Here is a 20,920-nt window from a genome sequence, read left to right on the forward strand (position 1 = left end):
CTTGCTCTGCATTGATCCAAGAGTGTTCTGCAGAGCAGGTGAAATGACTATTAGACACAGGCTGTAACCCTTCTATACCCCATTCACACTTAGAAAGTGTGAAACACCTGAATTCTCAACACGGTTCTGCCACTGGCCTTGAGCAATGAATGGTGCCTTCTGGGCCTCAGTTTCCCCATTTGTGTTACAATAACTTTGCTGCATGGCCAGCACTTTCCCAGTAGCGGGTGTCTGAAGAATATTCTGACGGAAACCTCCCTATATGCTGTGTTCTTTGCATTTTTAAACTTTTGTGGGTAGATGCTCATTTCCGAGTGTACTCTTGACCAAGAACTGTTGAGCAGGAGAATGATTGGTTCCCTGAGGCAGCTTCTGTAGGAAGCTGTTCCACATGGAGAGGAGGTTCATGACTGTAGGGTGTGTGCTGGATAAAGTACTATCTAGTGGTACATGTAGGCAATTATCTCAGATGATTTTTCCTCAGCCACTAAGGACTGGCAACATGACCTGACAGTATGGAAGTCTGTAGCTCCCTAGCAGAAGCTGAACACATAATCTGTGTGGCCTGAGGTATCTCTATAACAGGTCTCATGAACAGTCATTCACCTGACTCCATGTAATATTCAGACATTATCTGTGTAAAATACCCAGTTTTGGTAACTTGACATTTTGAGTCTCATAATTTTGGTATTTTTCCCTAAAACCCCAGCTCCTGGAGTCATGTGAGAATCTCAGCTTTCATTTAAAAAAATAAATCTAGCCCTCCTCTTTACAGAGAATGTTTAACATGAATTCTAAAGACTCAATAACCAGAAGGCAAATAAAGAACCAGATTATTTTTTTTTAAAGTCTCATAAATTTTAAATCAACCTCCTAATTTTGCGGACCCAGATTCATGATTGTTCAATGCCTGGGACTGACAATACTGTAGATTCTCAGATTCCTTGTGAAGAGAGCAGAGGTCTATGGAGCATCTAAGTAAATTTTCCTTTTACTCATTTTACATTAATTTTGCACACATTAATAATGCGTTTATACAGGGCTACAAAGAGTGACCACATAAAGAAACTACTCCTCAATCTTGCCTTATAGCCCCAGAACCATTTAGAACAAAAACCAACAACTCATTTACCCACAAACTCTTTGTATAATATCACTTTCTAATTCGCATCTGTGGGAATAAACCACTAAAAAAACATACTAAATATACTCTGCCTTATGATCAAATTTACATGTGGTATTGGATAGCTCTGATATCTTCATCCTAGGTTTAGTTTTGAGTGGATGACAATATTGTTGCAATCTTCCTTCACAGCAAAGCAGAAAGCCCATTTATGTACAGCACAGCTTTATCTTTGAAAGGTTCGTGTTCCCACAAACACACCAAACAGAAAGCGGTATTGCCTGCAGCCTCCGCTTTTGGATTTTCCACGTGCCTTAGTGTTTCAAAATCTTTCTTTAAAGAAAAAGAAATGAGAGCACTAACAGTATGACCAGCCAGCAAGACAGCATCTTAAGAGCAGACAAGAAAAGTAGCCAGAAAATGTTTGCTAAATAAAGTTACGACAAGGGGGAGAAAGAGAACATCTCTGTAGGTGAAATTTATTCAGCAGTAATATTTCAAAGGGTGCAATTGCTGTCATTGGTAGTATTGTTTATGCATGGGATTTTCATAAGTAGCTGAGGGAGTTATCCATCGAATTTCCTTAAATGCTTATGAAAATACCACCCTATTTCTATGGCAATAGTGCCAGAAGCTATAACTGAGATAGGGGCCCCGTTGTACAGGTGCTGCGCAGACACACAGTACACCAAGTCTCTGCCCTCAAGTAATTACAATCTAAATTGACCAGTCAAATAAAAGGGTGGCAGAAAGCCTAGTATTGCCATTTTATTAGTAGGGGAAACTGAGGCACATACTTCATAACTTATTCAAGGTGTTACAAGATATTTTGCCGAGCTAGGTAGTGAACCCAGATCTCCTGCATCCTAGTTCAGTGTTTGAACTACAAGACATTGCTCCTGTCAGAGAAAATAAAGTACTTCAAAGAGCAATCTTTATGGGGCAGGTCCTAAGCTGATCTTATAGTCTTTTCCATGCCTCAAAGAGATGTACCATCATCGTGAATCAAAGAAATAGGGGACTCTTAAAAACATCGCTATAGACAGAACTTGTTGTACCCAACACTCACTCCATGGCTTATCTACTCCAGAGAGTATTAATGTGGACTGAAGTTGGGAAGCGAGGGGGAAGTACTGTAAGAAAATACAGTACAGTACTCATGTTTGGTGTATTTGCCTGTTTCATGAATGCATTATTACAATCGATGTTGAGATGTTACTCCTGAGCGCTCTGTATAAGATGAAGCCAAGCTTTGTGCTATGGGCAGAAGAGAAGGGGGAATCTACGAGTGAAGGTATTCACTTCACTCTTGTGCTTTCTGCTCAGATGGCGATGCATTGACTTGGTATCCTGAACTTTCTAAAAGCGTGTGTGTGTGTGTGTGCGACAGCAGTCCTTGTGCACTGCAGAAGAAGCTGTGGAGGCCTCGCATAGGATCTAGGCATCGGTTAAGCCTTCACTCGCAGGATGTGTGTTCTCAAGGAATCTGAAGTTGGGCAAAAAGGTGGTAGAAGCCTAGCTCTCTCTAACTCAGATGCCAAGTTCCATACTGAATATTTTAATGAGGACAGATTCCTTCATTCTACCTTGCTGCTTTTGAAAAAGACTTGCCAGACTGGATCAGACTAGTGGTCCATCTAGTATCCTTTCTCCAGCTGTGGCTACCAGCTGCTTCAGAGGAAGGCAGAAGACTGTCTTTCCTACAACAAAAAGTGAGGGCAGGAGACTCTCATTACCATTGCCCAGTCCTCTCCCCCTGCCACTGCCTTCCCTCTCCACACACACACACAAAAATTATGCTTAGAATTCAAAAATAAAAAGTAAATCAAAATAACAAAATGTGAACTTATTCCAGCTACAAATTAAATAACGAACTAACCCAATTTACCACCAGGGCCTCTGGGATTTCCATAAAACACAACACAGTCTGTTAGTTAGATTTCACAGTGCCCATTCATTAAGAGAGGCATTTATATCCTTCAGGTTAGCAGATCTTTTCCTTCTCCAACCAGCTATTCACCATCACTAACTCTATAAACCACAAAAATCTATGTTAAGTGTCTGGCTCAAAACCACAAGGCAAGAAAATTCTAAGGCAAAGCTGAAAATCTTACCCACGTTAAGGTACGTGTCAAATCACTGCTTGCTCACTCACAGCAAGGCAGGTGGAGGTGAAGAGACCCAACTGAAACTCTGACCTTTTGTTAAGGAAGACTATGTGATTATCATGATACTATTTACATAAGGGGAGAGAAATTTCCTTCTGATCCTGTGAGGTGTAAGACTTCTGCAGAGTTGAGCGCAAATAGATTAATTGATGTATTGGCCTCTGCTATATTATTCTTAATATACATTTCTAGCACGAACCATAATGCTTGCAGCAGAGCCATCAGAACATATGATAGGATGTGGATTAACATGACTACCAGCTGTATTTGTTATGCATATTGACTATGCACTAAAACTCTAATTTTGAAACCTTCAATTGCTTGTTAATGAGGCCTGCACTGTCTCATCTCTATTTACCTTTGTAACCAAGAAGCTCTCTACCAGAACCACTGAAACCGTACTTTACCCTTTGGCATGCAAACCTACAGTTCTGGCTGCACAGAATGTATACTATAGATGGGGCTGGTCACATCACCTATGAAGGTTGCCTCACACTTCCCATGATAAGACCCTATTTTCAGTTGCTTATAATTTTAGCAAACTTTAATAATTGGGGCTGAAATTTTCCTTACCCGGGATCTGTCTCAGACTGGTGTTTGTCTTTTTTTGGGGGTGGGGTGGTGGTGGAATTTCAGCCAAAATGGATCAGCCATCTGAAGATGAGACTAGGGAAAATACTTTTTGCCCATGTGAAAATAAGCATGCACTCTGGCAACCTTTTTCTTTGAAATGCTCTAGCACAGGGGCTCTCAAACTCGGGGATGGGATCCCTCAGGGGGTCGCGAGGTTATTACATGGGGGGTCGCGAGGTTATTACATGGGGGGTCGCGAGCTGTCAGCTTCCACCCCAAACCCCGCTTTGCCTCCAGCATTTATAAAGGTGTTAAATATATTTAAGTGTTCTTAATTTATAAGGGGGGGGTCACACTCAGAGGCTTGCTATGTGACAGGGATCACCAGTACAAAAGTTTGAGAACCACTACTTAGCACCCCATGCTCTGGAGCAGGGACTCTCAGTTTGCTAGGAGGATGTCCTTTTGCCATCCCTGTGAAAATCTGCCCAAATGTGGCCAGGTTCTAAGCCTTGGAAAACTGCAGTTTGCACATGTCCAGACTGCTCAATTTGAGCAGCTAAAATCTCTGAAGATTGTGCCTTCACTGAGCGTGTTTGAGCCTCTCACAGCTTCTAATGCTGACCAGAAAGCTTCGATAGTCCATCATCCCCACAAAGCAACTCATGCATGCTTCAGCCCAAGGCTAGAAGGACTTTCCTTGGAGTGGATGCTCCCAACGGCTCCTGGCCAGGGTGGGACTGGTGAGACTGGTATTGGGGGAGGGAACTGACCGGGAGTTGGAGGGGGAGACTGGGACTTGCTGAGCAAACAGACTGGCACCAGAAGCTGTAGAAGGGGGAGACTGGGAGCTGGTGCAGGAAATCAGGGGCAGGGACTGGGAGCCAGTTGGCTTGTGAGGATCATGCTGAGTTTGGATGAGGTGCTGGGGGGAAGGGAAAGAGAGAGACTACATACCATTTTGGGGGAAATGGGGAGAAGGGAGAAGCGATGGATCCTACAAAGAACCGGGGTATGGCAGCGGATGATCTAGACAAGGAGATTGGGACTGAGTGTGGGGAGGGGAGAAGATTGGTTCTCAGACAGTGATCCCAGAGGAGGAGACTAGCATTGGGCTAGGCAAGGGGATTGGGATGAGAAGCCTGAGGAGTGGAAACTGGAAAGGCAAGGAGGGCGGGACAGGGAGACATAGACCCTGGAGTGGGGAAGAGACAGGACGGGGGCAGACGGGCTGGGGGGGAGGGGCAAAGGGGGTCAAGCTTGGAGAGAACAAGAGTCTGTTCCCACTGGCGCACACCCCTCTCCAGTCAGGAATGGAACCCAAGATTCCAGAGCTTCACCATTTCTCTCCAGTCAGCGCATGCCGTTGTTCTCTCCAGGCTTGCCTCCCTTTGCCCCACTCTGGTGCTGGCTCGCATATAGAATGACAACCTACTACTGCTATTGGTTCCTCCGTTAGCTCAAGTGACTCAGGCCTGTGAGGACAAGCTAAAGTTTCCAACCAGGCTGACAACTCATGTGGGTGTCAATATGATACCACATGATGAAATATGAATTTTAATTTGCTTTTTTATAAACCGAGGAATTTAAACACAAAAATACTGTTAAAAGTTCATTAAGGTCTCAAAATCAAGGTTGCCTGTACATTTGTGTGTAATACATACTTATATAAGACTGTGTGATGTATTCTCAAAGTACGGCACTAAGTGTTCTTTAGAAAAGGTCAGAAAGAATAGTTATTTAAGTAAAACATCTTCAGCTTCTCTTTGCTCTGCTTGTGCGTGGAAGCCACAGACAGATTTCAGAACAGCTTTTCATATACCAGATGAATCTCAGAGGAGTGGGGATGGGAAAGAATCAATTTCTTTTTTTAGTGTGTGCATTTCATTTTATTGGTGGTTGATTTCAACATCGTGTGTCCAAATTATAAATACTCCTATTGAAGGTCTCAACACTTCATCATATGCAAATGAAAAGGTCTGCATGGACAGTATAGGAAATTCCTTTGTTTTTCTAGGTTTGGATTGAACAGGTGTCTCATTAGCTTTGTTACTGAATGTTGTAATTTTAATGCTTCATCCTTACAACACTATGCAAAATGCATTCACGCAAATGCTGGACAACTGCTACATTACGCTACATACATTTAAAGGTTTTTCTGAGAAATAAGAGGACTGATGCTGGAAATCAGGCAACCACTTCCCCATCAATGCTCCAAATCGAGAAGCTTGCTGCTCAGTGCTACACTGACACAACACTGAACTGAAAAGCCCGGCAACACTTGTATCTGAAAGAACTTGATTTCCCAAATATCAGTAAATCAGTGTTCCTTGTGCAGAGGCGGTCTGCACTGTAACTTTGAATATACACCGTTTTTGCTGTCTGGCCAATAACAGTGAAGCCAAACACATGCAACAAACAGTTCCACAATGAATCTAACACCTTAGATATTTGCAGTTTTGGAGAGAAACATTCTTCGACTAAAAAACCTTTCTTTACTTGTGCAGCACAAGCTGAGAAGAAGAATCCTGAATTATTAGCAGGGGGATGGGCAGAATAACCTAGGTCTCTTCTATCTCCTCTGAGCTCTACTGGTAAGGAAAATATCAGAACAAGTTACACATCAAGTCAATATTCCAAATTGCTTATGGATGCTTTTAAAAAAAATCACTAAAAGCGAGCTCCACACGCCCAGGTATAGTACATTCTCTGACAATTTCTATTGAACGTGTAAACAAAAGTGTAGACACCAAGGATAAAATATGTAATCTAAAATCTTGAGTATTTCTACAATGTCCACCTCCATTAAAACTGCTGATTAGCCTAGGCTAGCATATTTACAAAAGAATCTATGGTATCTTTAAAAGAAATGGCACCAATAAAATGGAGTAAACATTTAGTGACCTTCCTTTCATTTCTTGCATTCCTTGTTACTCACCCCTGAGTGCTGCCTCTTGCTCAGAGCACATTGAATGCAGCAGCTTGATCCAAGGAAGAAAATGATTAGTTTCCTTTCAGCCTTTCTTATTGTTATCACTTGAAATTTCTTCACCTCTTCTTTTCAGGTCACATAAAAATATAAGGGCAGACCCCTTCAGGGTCTAGACGGATTCTGTTTACATGATGTACAAAGAATGAATGCATTTCCTATTTTAACCAGGAAAATCACGGCCTTGCTGACAGCTGCCTGGATCATTTATAGTATCCTGTGTGTGATTGTAAAATCCTATGCAATGTTCAAAATCAAGCTTGCTTTTCTAAATGGAGGACCTGATGAAAATCTGTAAGTCAACTTGTCTTCATCCTGCAAGTTTCTCTTTCCTGTAGAAGAAGCTGAAAGTCACTGTTTATTCCACAAAGCTTTTTAACTGGAGACGTTGAAGCAAAAAAGGAGGGTACTGAAAGGCCCAGAACCATCTTAGTGCTGAAACCATACTCCCTACGTATATTATAGCTCACTAAGGTACCTCTGTCAACCCCACAGTAGCTGTTACTCAGCTCCCACGTTAAACCCGTGATTCCCTTCTCCCTAGGCAATTTTGGTTTATAGCACTGTCAGCAAACTGCTGCAGCCACTGTTTGAAAGGATTCCAACCTAAATTATAGTGAAAGCCCGCTCAAGGCATCATGCTTGTTTTTTTTCCCCCTAGAATACTTAAATTTGATCATACTCCCCATGCAATCTTCACAAGCTCCCTGCAATGTAGGCAAACAAAGCTTTGCTTTCCTCTTCCAATCTTTGTTAGGGGGACTCGGCATTAAAATGTTTTGGAAAGGCAGATGCTCCAGCATTAGAGCAAAGAAGCAGAAAAAAAGGAAGACGCCCTGTGAACAGCTGCACAGCTCTGTGCTTCCAGCAAGCAAGATACCAGAACAGTTTTGCACATTGTTTTGTCACTGGGAATGTATTATTACCATCTAAATTTAAAATCACTGCTTCTTTCCTGCACGAGGGCAAATGCAGACCTTCAACCACAACCACTGACCTGCTCTGTTCTTCCTACTGCTCCAACACAGAAAATAAGTACAAATGGGTAAAACCACAACCTTCAGGTTCGATGGTGTATGTGCTTGCAAGGTGTTGATACAGAATCAGCCAAAGAGAGAGAGAGAGAGGAATTCTTGTGCACTTTATGGGATTAATCAATATTCACGTTTCTTTGCTGACATTTAATTCTGCCAGCTGCTCCAGCTCCCTACAGACTGTCCACAAAAGACCTGGCTCCTATTAATAAGCACCTTTCTCTTGAGTGTGTTAGTGGAGAGGAAAGATTGGACACTTGCTCCATGTGTTCAAGATGACATTTTTTTTCACTTTAAAACCCCCCTATATACAAGGTGGGACACTTGGAAGAGCATAAATTATGGTGGGGAAAATGGATTAAAAATATCTTGGGTAAATTTTGTTAACCAGATCAACAAAAACACTATCAGTACAGGCTGAAAAAGCACAAGCAAGACATTTTCATAACTCCTCCTTGCCACGTTTGGACTGATTTCCTTTACAGTCTAAGAGCCTTTATCATCTTTGAGCTAGATTCTTTTCAACTAAAAGATGAAATTTCCATGGAAAGCTTTGAAAACAATTCTTTTTTTTGTTGTTGTTTTTTGTTTTTTAGTTTCTGTAGAAATTTGTCTTCGGTGCGGGTTGGGGGGAGCAGGCTCGCTTTCTGACCAGCTCTACTCAGTATCCTCCACTACTGGTATCTGTCAAAGTGAGAGGGGAAAGTATCTGTTTTCTATACCACAATCTGTACGTTTCTTTGATTTTTTTTTTTTTAATAAAGGAAGAATCCTAAATATTTTTTAGCATCAAGTTCAATAGACTGCGAACATATTTCACCGATTATATGTAATAATCAAAATGTAGTACTTCAAACAGTTCTGGAAAAGATCTGCAATTTACAGCAACAAGAAATTGCAAAACAACTCAAGCAGATTACCACACTGGGATTATTAATCTAAATGCATTTCCAAAGTCTAAGGATAAAATTTGCTAAGGTGTCTAAGTTACTTGGGTGCGCTTGAAAGTTTTATCCCAGGCCTAAAATAAACCCGTCATCATGCTCACTGTGAGATAGGTGTTCATAGGCCCTTCTCTAGCTCAACATGTAAATTTTTCCAAGGTTCTTCAGAGTCATATCTCCTAGAACTGGAAGGGACCTTGAAAGGTCATCAAGTCCAGCCCCCTGCCTTCACTAGCAGGACCAAGTACTGATTTTGCCCCAGATCCCTAAGTGGCCCCCTCAAGGATTGAACTCAAACCACTGAGCTATCCCTCCCCCCCCTAGGGTGGTGCCTTTTCTAAAGCTTCCTCCTTTTGTTGTCCATAGTAACTTAGTGACAATGAAAACTGTCCCATTGGTCAGTGACTGTGTACAGCAGGGGCGGGCAAACTTTTTGGCCTGAGGGCTGCATCAGGTTTTGTAAATTGTATGGCGGGCCGGTTAGGGGAGGGGGTCGTGGCCTGGCCCCCACCTCCTATCTGCCCCCCCCCCCCGGGACTCCTGCCCCATCCAACTCCCCCTGTTCCCTGATGGGCCCCCCCGAGACCCCTGCCCCACCCACACACACCCTCTCCCTGTCCCCTGACCGCCCCTGGACCCCTGCCGCCCCATCCAAACCCTCCTCTGATTCCTGATGCCCCCCCCCCCAGAACCCCTGCCCCCATTCAACCACCCCTTCTCCCTGTCCCCTGACTGCCCCTGGAACCCCTGCCCCTGACTGCACTCCCATACAACCCCTCCTCCTTCCTGACTGCCCCCGGGACACCTGCCCCCGTTAAACCCTCTGTTCCCCCCTGACCGCCCCAACTCCTATCACCACCCCGAACTCCCCTGCCCTCTATTCAACCCCCCTGCTCAGTGCCCCCTTACTGGAGCACCGGTGGCTGATGGTGCTACAGCCGTGCCACCCGGCTGAAGCCGGGCCACACCACCGCCACCACCACAACCACACAGCACAGAGCACCAGGTCAGGCCGGGCTCTGCATCTGCGTTACCTCAGGAGCTCACAGCCCCGCTGCCCAGAGCAGCGGAGCGAGCGAGCTGAGGCTGCGGGGGGAGAGGGGAAACAGTGCGGGGGAGAGGGACAGCAGGGGAGGGGCCGGGGGCTAGCCTCCCGGCCAGGAGCTTGGGGGCCGGGTAGGATGGTTCCATGGGCCGGATGTGGCCCGCGGGCCATAGTTTGCCCACCTCTGGTGTACAGGCTGGTTGACCACTTTGATACTGACAAATCACCCATTCTGGTAAAACTGCAAGGATCACACGGATGATGCAAATATTGGTTAACTACTTTTTTGGGGTGCGCAAGGAACATGCACGCATAACAAGCCACAGCCAAATAGCTGTAGACACCTCCAATCAATGGCGATCGCAGATTCTATCCTTTTCAGAACCATAAGCCCCAACTACTTGAACAAATCCATTAATGAACAGCCTTCATCTTACTCATGGGAGTGCCAGTAAAGAGCAGCATGGTACAAAGTCTGTTGGAGAGTTTCCATAGACTTCAATGGACTTTGGACCATGTCTTAAGAAGTGAATGTTACACAAAGGTGATGCCCAGTTGAGTACACTTGTATTTTTCAGGTATGATCTTTGCATACCTAATTCCCTCCCCTCCCTCCATAGGTGTAGCTTACACTGAAACATGGGAGTTTCATTTTTAGTATGGTCATGGGTTTTTTGTTTTTGTTACTACAACTTTAATATTCTTCCATAGAAGAAATAAAGTTCTTTGAGGAATAAATGCAATGACAGATTTTTTTTCCCCAGGCAATTTCAAAGAAGCTGTGTGCGTTTGAATATGAGCCTTCTCCCTTATTTCACAGCTTGTTCATGTGATAAGATAATCTTGTTATTCAGGTTATCAATTGCCACTTCTTTCAGGCCATTGATCTAACTTGCCACTCAAGAAATATTCTGTTATAATCTCCCAAGCACATACTGCTGAATTTAGGGCTTCCCGGTCTGTTATGGATCTCAGGGAGAGAAGGCTGGAGAGCCGTTTTACAAGACTCCTCTCCTTGTAGAGCTGCCTGACAAATGGATAATTCCTGAATTGAGGGAGGCTGCAACTGGCTTGGTGGTTGAGCCTATGGCCATAAAGGGCGGGAGGGATAGCTCAGTGGTTTGAGCATTGGCCTGCTAAATCCTTGAGGGGGGCATATAGGGATCCGGGGGCAAAAATCTGTCTGGGGACTGGTCCTGCTTTGAGTAGGGGGTTGGACTAGATGACCTCCTGAGGTCCCTTCTAACCCTGATATTCCGTGATTCTATAGTAGTGGGTGATTCACTAAGGCAGGGAATAGTGGAAAAACAGGTAGAAGAGAGAGTGCTGCTACTCCCAGGATGTGCAAGTGAAGAGTATGTGTTCTGTTAAAATACATTTAAGATATTGGCCATCTTCCAAAATATTTTTTTAAATACTCTTATTAAAATGTAGTTAGATATCTCTATTTGTCCCTCCTTCTGTGTGTAATATGCACATAGCTTTCTCTCTCATACTGATCTGCCTTGAGAAATCACATGGAATGTGAAGGCCCAGTTTTCAAATGTAGTTGCCTGACGTTTAAGCACCCCTATCTGTATTTGGGCAATGAAGCAAAGTGCTTAAGCATATGCTTATTTTTAATCATGTCAGTAGTTTCGTTAAAATCAATAGGACTCCTCATGTGCTCAACTGCTTTGCTGATCTGGGGCCTAAATCCATATTTTTGAACACCTGCTGCTGGTGATGAGCAAAAGCCCAAAATGATTTGGACTAGTTTAGTGTCAGGGTTTTCCATGATAGCAAATTTAAATAAAAGAGAAATTTCCACCATTAACAGAAACCGGGCTTTTTAGTTTTGGCTTTTGCAGGAGATTTAGAACTGTCCACTGTATGCGTTTCCATCGATACAGTACCTCTGGCAATTTACATTAATTAAATGGGATAAACCATCTCTAAAGCAAGTTCATACCCTAAAAAATCTTAATAAGCTGAAATCTCCTGATCTGTTATGGCTTTTCTTTCTTACAAAGGAACTTTGCAGTACTGGGGAGTAAAGTTTTTGCTTAGATGTTCTGTGCAAATATATTTTGAGTGAGTTTACTAAAGTGCCAGGAAACGAATATCCTTCATGTAAACTTTTCACTTGGGGGATGGGCACTTAATCTGCTAAAGGATTTCTGGGTTGGACACCTGAGGCACATCTTTCGGCAGACAGTGGATGTTTCTTTGGATTGTGTCTAAGGTGTAAGCAGTCAGAGCTGTTGCTGGTGCAAATGTCTGAACCTCCATTGAAGTCGAGCAGTGTTCCTCACAACTACACCAAAGAACACTTATCAGGCAATAGAAAAAAGGCTCTTAAATAGAAAGGAAGGTCAGGTTGCGAAAGTTAACTACTCTAGTTAATTTGCAGTCACATGCCACATTCTAGAGATATGTAATCAGCCTCAGTCTCAGATCTTACACTTTTTTGAACAAACTTGTTGTGGGTATGGACCCAATTTAGATGCTCAGAGGCCTGATTTGCAGGGGTGTGTTTGGTTTTTGGGGTGGTTGGGTTTTTTGAGAGTTTCCCAACTGCCTGATTGACATCTGCCAGTACAGATTGTTTAGAAGCAAAACGGTGCATGTGCCATCAGAGATGTGTGTACAATGTTTGAGTACCATCTTTTTACAATAAAATACACCTTTAGAATGCCTAAAATAGAAAGCAGTACTTTTAAAAAAACATATTAAGGCTAAGGAAAATTTGGCATTTGAGAAATCCCTCAAAAATGACAAAGAAATACCTATCACTTATTCAGCATTTCTTAACTACTTTACTTTTAAATGGTTTTTGGATTTAATTTTGACTTTTTTCTTCTATTGGTTCAATGAATACCTGCATAAAGAGGCATATTAATGAAGACTGAACAATTACTCCTTTAGCTCATAAAATTGGTAGTTATCTATGAGATTACTCTTAGACTGCAGAATAAAAAAAGCTTTGTTCTCCGATTGTCACCGACCTGAAGAGACATTTCTGTTTTCGAAAAGCTTTTTCATTTGGGTGCACTTATAGTGCTTGGACTGTTATGTTAGCTACTTCAGTAATGAACACTTATTCATTCTAAATTAGAAAAATGTATATAATAGTTAGAAAAGGGGATCAGATGTAACTCTCATATTTCACCGATGTATTCCTGAAAACATCTTAAAGGACTCCACACTGTACACAAATCACATGGCCCTGCCCCTTTGTCCCTTTTTATCTAGCTAGAATTTGTGGGGTTTTGTTTTTTAATAAAACCCCCTCACTTTTTCAATAATGCTTGTTTCTTCTTGGATCTTTTATCTTCTGGTATGTCTTACAAATTTGCTATACAATTGCAGTGGATCACTAATGTGGTCATTAGGCAACTTAATCATGAGGACTCTTCTCCAGGCTTAACAATCACCGAAAGAATGAAAAATGTCAAAAGATTGGGTTTTCAGACATGCAAATAGTGTAAGAAAATTGCACGAGTTTCTATAGTGGGTACTGCACACAGTACTTACTCCCCAAAAAAGTCACACCAAATATAACCGTCTGCATTCTAGCCTGTCTCTTGCTATTGCCTATCTTAAGTTCAAGTTCATGGGCAAATGATCATTGGAAAATCTGAATCATGATTTGTGTGTTGTTATACAGTGTGAAAGTTCTTGATGGACTCTGACTTAGCCCATGCCAACATCTGGCCAGATATGGCTGTGCAGGAACATGAGGAAAAAGTAGACCACTATGCAGCCTCCTCTTATCTCTACTGCCACTGTGGGGCATGTGACGCTGGCAGACCAGCTCATGCCAGAGTATATTCAGGCCAATTCACTTGTGTATTAGTATAGATCAAAGTGATGGTGGAAGAGTGCATTTGGTGTTTAGCCTTCATAAAACTAATGGTCCGTAACTTGCATCATTTCCCCTTCTCTGTATCCTGTTATAATGCAGCAGCAAACACTTACATTGTGTATACCCCCATAACTAAATAACCCATCAAAGAAACCTTGTGAAATGCTAATGAAGGACTTAAGGGCTTCAATAGAAAAGTGCTAATTTCAAAGCAAGTGGCTATTGTGTGTGATGACCAAAGGTGAAAGATTCAAAGTGCATTCCTCACTGGCAGTGGAAGGAAAAGCCCACACGGGCAGAGACACTGTCAGCTTGGTTTCTGTCAGAAAAAGCTATAAATATGGATTCAGGGAAACATCCTACATATCTGGACTGTTTAGATTAGATTTTACAGCGAACTGTACTAGATGCAAAGCAGAGATCCCCAGAGACAATCTGGGTACCCTGAAAAGACTTTTGGGAAGCTGACAGTTTATTACATCATTGCCACCATTTGGAATTACAAATTCTGATTCATCTGCACATATTCTTTACTTGCTTTAACATCTCAATAACTCTTATTTCTTTTTTCTTAGCTAATAAATCTTTAGTTTACTCTAGAATTGGCTACCACCATTGTCTTGGTATAATATCTAAAGTACCAATTGATCTGAGGTAAGTGAGTGACCTCTTGGGACTGGGAGCAACCTGATGTGGTGTAGTTGGTTTTGTTTTGTTTAAGTGACCCTTTATCACAAAGTTGTTTGGGTAGCAAGATAGACTCTCCAGTCTAAGGGGGCTCTCTTCGATTCCACAGAAAGACCGATATAGTGATCCAGGAGTTCACATTTGTTACTGGCTTGGTGAAATCTAATTATAGACCACACCGCCAGCTTTGGACATCTGCCCTGTTTTCTGACAGTCTGCCCTGAGATAGGCACTCACAGTTGTGAGCCACTCCACACAGCAAGGAGAAAAGGAAGGGTTGTTTGCCTGGTGCATCCCGTGCAGCTGGAGTCGTGGCTATACTCCAACCATGCTCACCAGCATAGCTGAGCCAGGCTAGAAGGTGTTGTAAACAGCCCATAGTCAGGGGCCGGTAATACACCTCTACCCCAATATAACGCTACCTGATAGAACACGAATTCGGATTTAACACGGTAAAGCAGCGCTCCAGGGGGGCGGGGCTGCGCACTCCGGCGGATCAAAGCAAGTTCGATATAACACAGTTTCACCTATAACGCGATAAGATTGTTTGGCTCCCGAGGACAGCGTTCTATCAGGGTAAAGGGGTATATTACTCCAAGAGCAAGAGTAGAGAAGCAGGGGGCATGCTCCTTCATTAAGCTGCCACAGCTATGCAACATCCCTTACGCAGGGCTGGAACCAAAGGGTCAATGAAGCCCATGCAGATGTTCATAGCAAAGTGGGCCAAAAGCCCCACATTAGCTTTCATGTGGATCATCCAACATGGCAGTCAAAAATTGTTCATAGTGTTAGCATGCTTTATAATTCCAAACCCTGCATTCTGCACTCATGCAAAACTTTCATTAAACTAATTAAACCCAATAGCCGATGTGAGAACCTTTTCATATTGTCTTTGGAGGCAAGGGGACAGAGGATGGTGCTTAAATGTCAGTCCAAGCCCTCAAAACTCCACAGTATGCTCAGATTCTAAGGCACAACATTCTTCCTCTGTCTGTCTTTGAGATTTCTAAAGTACCTATTTAAATAATAGCCTATTGTCCATTCCATTCACTGCTTGTTCTTCGTAATGCAACCACTCTTTCATGCCATATTTCCATTATGGTGCGCTGTTAAGTGGAGTCGCACCTAACTCTTATCTGGTGTAAGTGAGAGACAATAAGGCCCAGTAATCTTGTCTGCAAACAATGTCACAGATTTGATTTTCTATCAATCACTTCTGTAATCCAAAATGAATACAATGGGCAGGAAATATAAAGTATTAGCAATAGCTACATGCTGTGAATGCTACAGTTCACAGATTGCCCCAGAATTTAGAAGGGATCTGGGTTCGGGGGGTGAGAAGAAATATGTGATCATATAATCAGACTGTCATAATGCATACATACAAAGGGGCAAATTAAGGTTGTACAGGCAGCCTTAATTGTGTCATTTCTTCACTTATTGAGAACTTGACTTTGCAATCTTAATGTTTTACTAACAGTGGTGTTTTTGGAGGTGGGGGCTGTAATTAATAGAAGGGTCAGATTCTGCCAGCCTTGCTTACATTGAGTTGTATCTTGCTCTGCATATAGTTCCACGGATTTAGTGGGATTACTAAATAAGGTACTACTTAATATGAGAAAGGGTGGAACAATCTAGCCCTAAATTAACTACGTGCAAGTAATTCTTATGTTCTGTAATAAGGCAAAGGCTTTATATTACTATCATCGACTTCAACAAAAGCAGCAGCAAGCCTTTAGTTATTTTGAGAGAATAAAGAGAAGTTATCGGGGTTGGAAAATAACCAAACTACTGTACAAGACATAATTCCATCATTTTATCTGTTACTCCAATCATTGCATTCTCATTCAAAATCTCAATTCCCTTACTAGGAACCTTTGCATCTCTTTATGTAACCCATACAAATAAAATATATATCCTCATCCATCAATTATTCATCTATATTTTGACAGATGTCCCAAATGTATGCTTTTGACCTTCAAGCAGAAACATTCAAGCACACAAAGAAATCCCACTTGACCTAAATTTGAAAAAGTTAAAAGTCCATGGATTATCAAATATGCATTTAAGGCTGGTAGAATAACTTGTGTAAACCAAGAAATAGCAAAACCAGATCTGTTTTGACTGAATGCCAGGAATCATATGAGCACATACAGAACAGTAATGATTTTCAGTGCCTGGTGACCAACAATATGCTTTAACCAGCTTCTTGGGGTGGATTTGTATCATTGTTAGACTATACCTGAAAGGTTAGGGTTTAACTGTTATAATGCTGTATTTCTCCTCTATCCTTCAAAATCGTACAAGAAGCTCCTTATTTCTAATAGCCTCTACTACAGCTGGTGTAACTTATAGCACCCTTGAGGCTCACTTTGTTACATGTCCAGCACAGGGCTTTATACAACTGCCTTGGACTTCAGCAAGAGGAGGGGTTTTTGTATGTACATATGTAAAAATTGGCCCTCATTTGTGTGCATAATTCACACGTGCATTTACTGCATTTTTCACATGGAACTGTAGTGATATAGCAAGAAAACAACCAGTTAGAAATCAGTTGGTGCTTGAATTCATATGCATGCAGTTGTAAAAATCTGGGCCTCAATGTATATCACTGTACAATTGAGCATAGGAAACTATTTTGTTTTATGGAATGTAGTCTGTGAAACATATTTCAGTTGCGATGAGAATTAAAAGCTGTGAGAATTATTGCAATTATGTTTGATAGACTGATTCTAAAATAAGTGTACAGATACATCCAAGCCAGGTTGACAGAAATCGTCCAATTTTCCCCACTATCATGCTTTTTATAATTTGTTGCATAGTGGTGCTTCTTAGAGCCCTCACACAAAAATCCCAGCGGGATTTTGGAGTGTGGAATTGGACGTATTGGATAATAAGATTGAAATGTATCAACATATGACAACCAGCATAGGTGTCTCCGTCAATTCATACTGAGAGGGCTTGACAGTGTTTTATGCTACCCTTTAATAAAAGAACGGACCTATATTCAGCACCAAGGCCAGCTCAGAATCATACGGTCTTTAAAAGAATCTAAATTGATTAACAAGGCAATGCTTTTCATAATTTGGAAGTGTGTAACTACTGGTGGAACAAAACAATTGTATTGTGGGAAACTTTACAGATATTAGATAATAGCCTAAATTGTGTACACACATCAAACTTCCCTTTCGAAGGGAATACAATACTTCAATGCAATGCAATACAAGATGTACTTCCTTTGAGCTACATTCAGCTATAATGACAGTAGCAGTGCCTCACTACACAACAGGAGTGTACCTAGTAAAGGTAATACTTGGCAGGAGAAAGTGTGGCAGAATTGGACCCTAAATGACTATTTGAATTATTCCTTGGAGTATGAACATATACAAAATTTAGGCTAGATTGTGCCTCTAGGCTTGATGCTGCACCACCCCAGAAGAGGCCTTAAACATCCCTCCAAAGCACAACTCCCTCTTTGCTCCCCCTTGCTTTCTGGGATTGGGGATAGTAATTTGTGGCTGGTCTACAATGGCAGCAAATTACAACATGTCTGTGATGGCACAGATGCACTGGACAGTGCGTTGTGGGGGGCAGAACCTTGGCTTGTTTCCACTTCCCTTTGCCTACTCCCTAGCTACCCTTTCTGGGAGAGGGACTAGTAAGTGGGTGTTCATAGATTTTTGGCCCAAATCAATGCATCTCAATTAGAGTGAAGAGCAATATACAAGGGACCCACATCTTTTGCATTTTCCATATGTGAAAAGTGACAAATGAGGTCCAATATGACCTATCAAATGCCATGCCAAATAGTGCTGTATTTGTACAGGAGTGGTATCTTGAGGCAAAGGGGGAATATTGACAGAAATGAACTGTGGCAGCCACTGGCTAAGAAAGCTTTGGAAGCCACCGCATAAAACCTTACACCATCAGCTCAATGCACAGCTTCTCTGGAGACCCTAAAATAATAGGGTTGGGTGCGTAGAGGACTCCAGGAGAAGTGCCATCACTGCAGTGAGGTTAGCTTGTGCCCTGAATACCTTCTCATTTAGGTGCAGGTGGCTCTTAATGTGCGGCTGCACATATGAAACTCACATGACCTCAGGTTTTCTAAACATGTTGCAAAAATAGAGCTTTCCATCCCGCAGTTAGAAAAGTAAAACATAGACTTATTCCCTAAATGATCAAACTGACGTAGTGCTTCCCACGGAGGAGTTTCAGCCTGGGAGTCTTTCACTGTGAGCGCCTAAGCTTGCTATTACATGGCTATTTCAAGCGCATTCTATTTTGGTTCACTTTTAGGCATGGGGGATGCTCAAACTATCTCTGCTCTCTTCAAAAATTCTTACTCTCAACTATATAAACAGGTTACATAACCTTTCCTTAGAAGTTTGGGGCCAGATCTTCAGTTGGTGTAAACAGGTACTGCTCCGGTGATGTCAGACGCCAATTTGCATGAGCTGATAATTTGGCCCTTTGAATTCTTTGATGTTATATGCAAAACGCTGCATGTGTGGGGCTCTTAAGGGCTGTGAGATGAAAACAGGTTGGAGATAATATTGTCACCTGAATCTTTCTATTCTAAAATGTTTTAAAAACAGAAATCTGATTCTGGGCCTGATCCTATCATTGTGGCTTAATTAACACTATCCAGCCCATATGAAATAGGCTTCCCACCATTAGAAAAGATGGAGGACTAGCGGCCAAAGGAAATGCAACCTAGATGGAGCTACTATAAGATAGGTGCAAAACTGGTTGGAAAACCGTTCCCAGAGAGTAGTTATCACTGGTTCACAGTCATGCTGGAAGGACACAACAAGTGGGGTTCCGCAGGGATCAGTTCTGGGTCCAGTTCTGTTCAATATCTTCATCAGTGATTTAGATAATGGCATAGAGTACACACTTATAAAGTTTGCGGATGCAAAGCTGGGAGGCGTAGCAGGTGCTTTGGAGGATAGGATAAAAATTCAAAATAAACTGGACAAACTGGAGAAATGGTCTGAAGTAAATAGGATGAAATTCAACAAGGACAAATGTAAAGTACTCCTTTTAGGAAGGAACAATCAGTTGCACACATACAAAATGGGGAATGACTGCTTAGGAAGGAGTACTGCGGAAAGGGATCTGGGAGTCATAGTGGACCACAAGCTAAATATGAGTCAACAGTGTAACATTGTTGCAAAAAAAGCGAACATCATTCTGGCATGTATTAGCAGGAGTGTTATAAGAAAGATACATGAAGTAAATATTTCCGCTCTACTTTGCGCTGATTAGGCCTCAACTAGAGTATTGTGTCCAGTTTTGGGCACCACGTATCAGGAAAGATGTGGACAAATTGGAGAGAGTCCAGAGAAGATCAACAAAAATTATTAAAGGTCTAGAAAACATGACCTATGAGGGAAGATTGAAAAAACTGGGTTTGTTTTGTCTGGAAAAGAGAAGACTGAGAGGGGACATAACAGTTTTCAAGTACGTAAAAGGTTGTTAAAAGGAGGAGGGAGAAAAATTCTTGTTCTTAACCACTGAGGATAGGACAAGAAGCAATGGGCTTAAATTGCAGCAAGGGAGGTTTAGTTTGGACATGAGGAAAAACTTCCTAACTGTCAGGGTGGTTAAGTGCTGGAATAAATTGCCCAGGGAGGTTGTGGAATCTCCATCATTGGAGGTTTTTAAGAGCAGGTTAGACAAACACCTGTCAGGAATGGTCTAGATAAAACTTAGTCCTGCCATGAGTGTAGGGGACTGGACTAGATGACCTCTCAAGCTCCCTTCCATTCCTATGATTCTGTTCTAAAAGGACTAGAGATGACCCATGCCTGCCGATAGAGGGGGGGCGGAGTGAGGGCAGCCGGCTTCAGCAGTGTTACTGAGCTTGCTCGGTTCGTGTGAGCTTGCTCAGTACAAGCCAAGCAACAAATCTGGGGGGGACGGGACATGACCCTGCATGCCTCCCCATGTCTGCTGCATTCATGCCCCCCTTCCCCCCAACACACGTCCCCTCTGTCCAGGACCCAGGTAGTCACAAGCATGGAGTCAGCAGAGCACCCCAATTACGAACGCAAGGCTCTGGTTGAACCTTCCCCACTAGTTAGTCTGTCTGTCTGTGTGTGTCTCTCTCTCTCTAACTCCTACACACCTGACTGTGGGGAGTATGCAGCCTTCGTTAAAACACCAATAGTAACGTCTGACACTGGTTTAGGCGCTCCTTATGGACGCTGGTGCTCTAGAAAGACCACAGAAATACGTGCTGAAGTGTCGTTTGGCTTCCAAGGGGCCTAGGTAGCACAATGAGTTAAGTGACTGATGTTGCTAGGCTTTCACTTCTTGGAGGTTTGAAATCTGATCAATCAAATGTGACAATGCGTGTGATCTCTACTGTAGACCTGAGTGAACATTTGTCCACCGCACAAAACTACTCCATAATCTGGTACAACTAGTAACCCCAATTTGGAGACGTCCAAGGATGTAGGTCTAATGAGTGGATTAGTTGGGTTTTTGGAAGACTCTTCACTG

The 20,920-nt window shown here is 42.5% G+C and overlaps 1 protein-coding gene across 3 annotated transcripts in view; it reads right to left on the bottom strand.

Moving 5' to 3' along the window:
* The window catches only part of PHACTR3 (phosphatase and actin regulator 3), a 164,927-nt gene that overhangs the window by 113,545 nt on the left and 30,462 nt on the right, over positions 1–20,920 (bottom strand). Inside the window, exon 1 of one of the 3 annotated variants that reach the window (XM_034787666.1) lies at positions 6,803–7,250. The exons of the other annotated variants lie outside the window; for them this stretch is intronic. Within the exon in view, the coding sequence (XP_034643557.1) occupies positions 6,803–6,833 (31 nt within the window). The 5' untranslated portion in view covers positions 6,834–7,250. Of the gene's footprint in view, positions 1–6,802; positions 7,251–20,920 lie in introns of those variants that run through there. 3 annotated transcript variants of the gene reach the window in all.

Source organism: Trachemys scripta, chromosome 12 (assembly GCF_013100865.1).
Source record: "Trachemys scripta elegans isolate TJP31775 chromosome 12, CAS_Tse_1.0, whole genome shotgun sequence".
Taxonomy (NCBI): Eukaryota; Metazoa; Chordata; order Testudines; family Emydidae; genus Trachemys; species Trachemys scripta.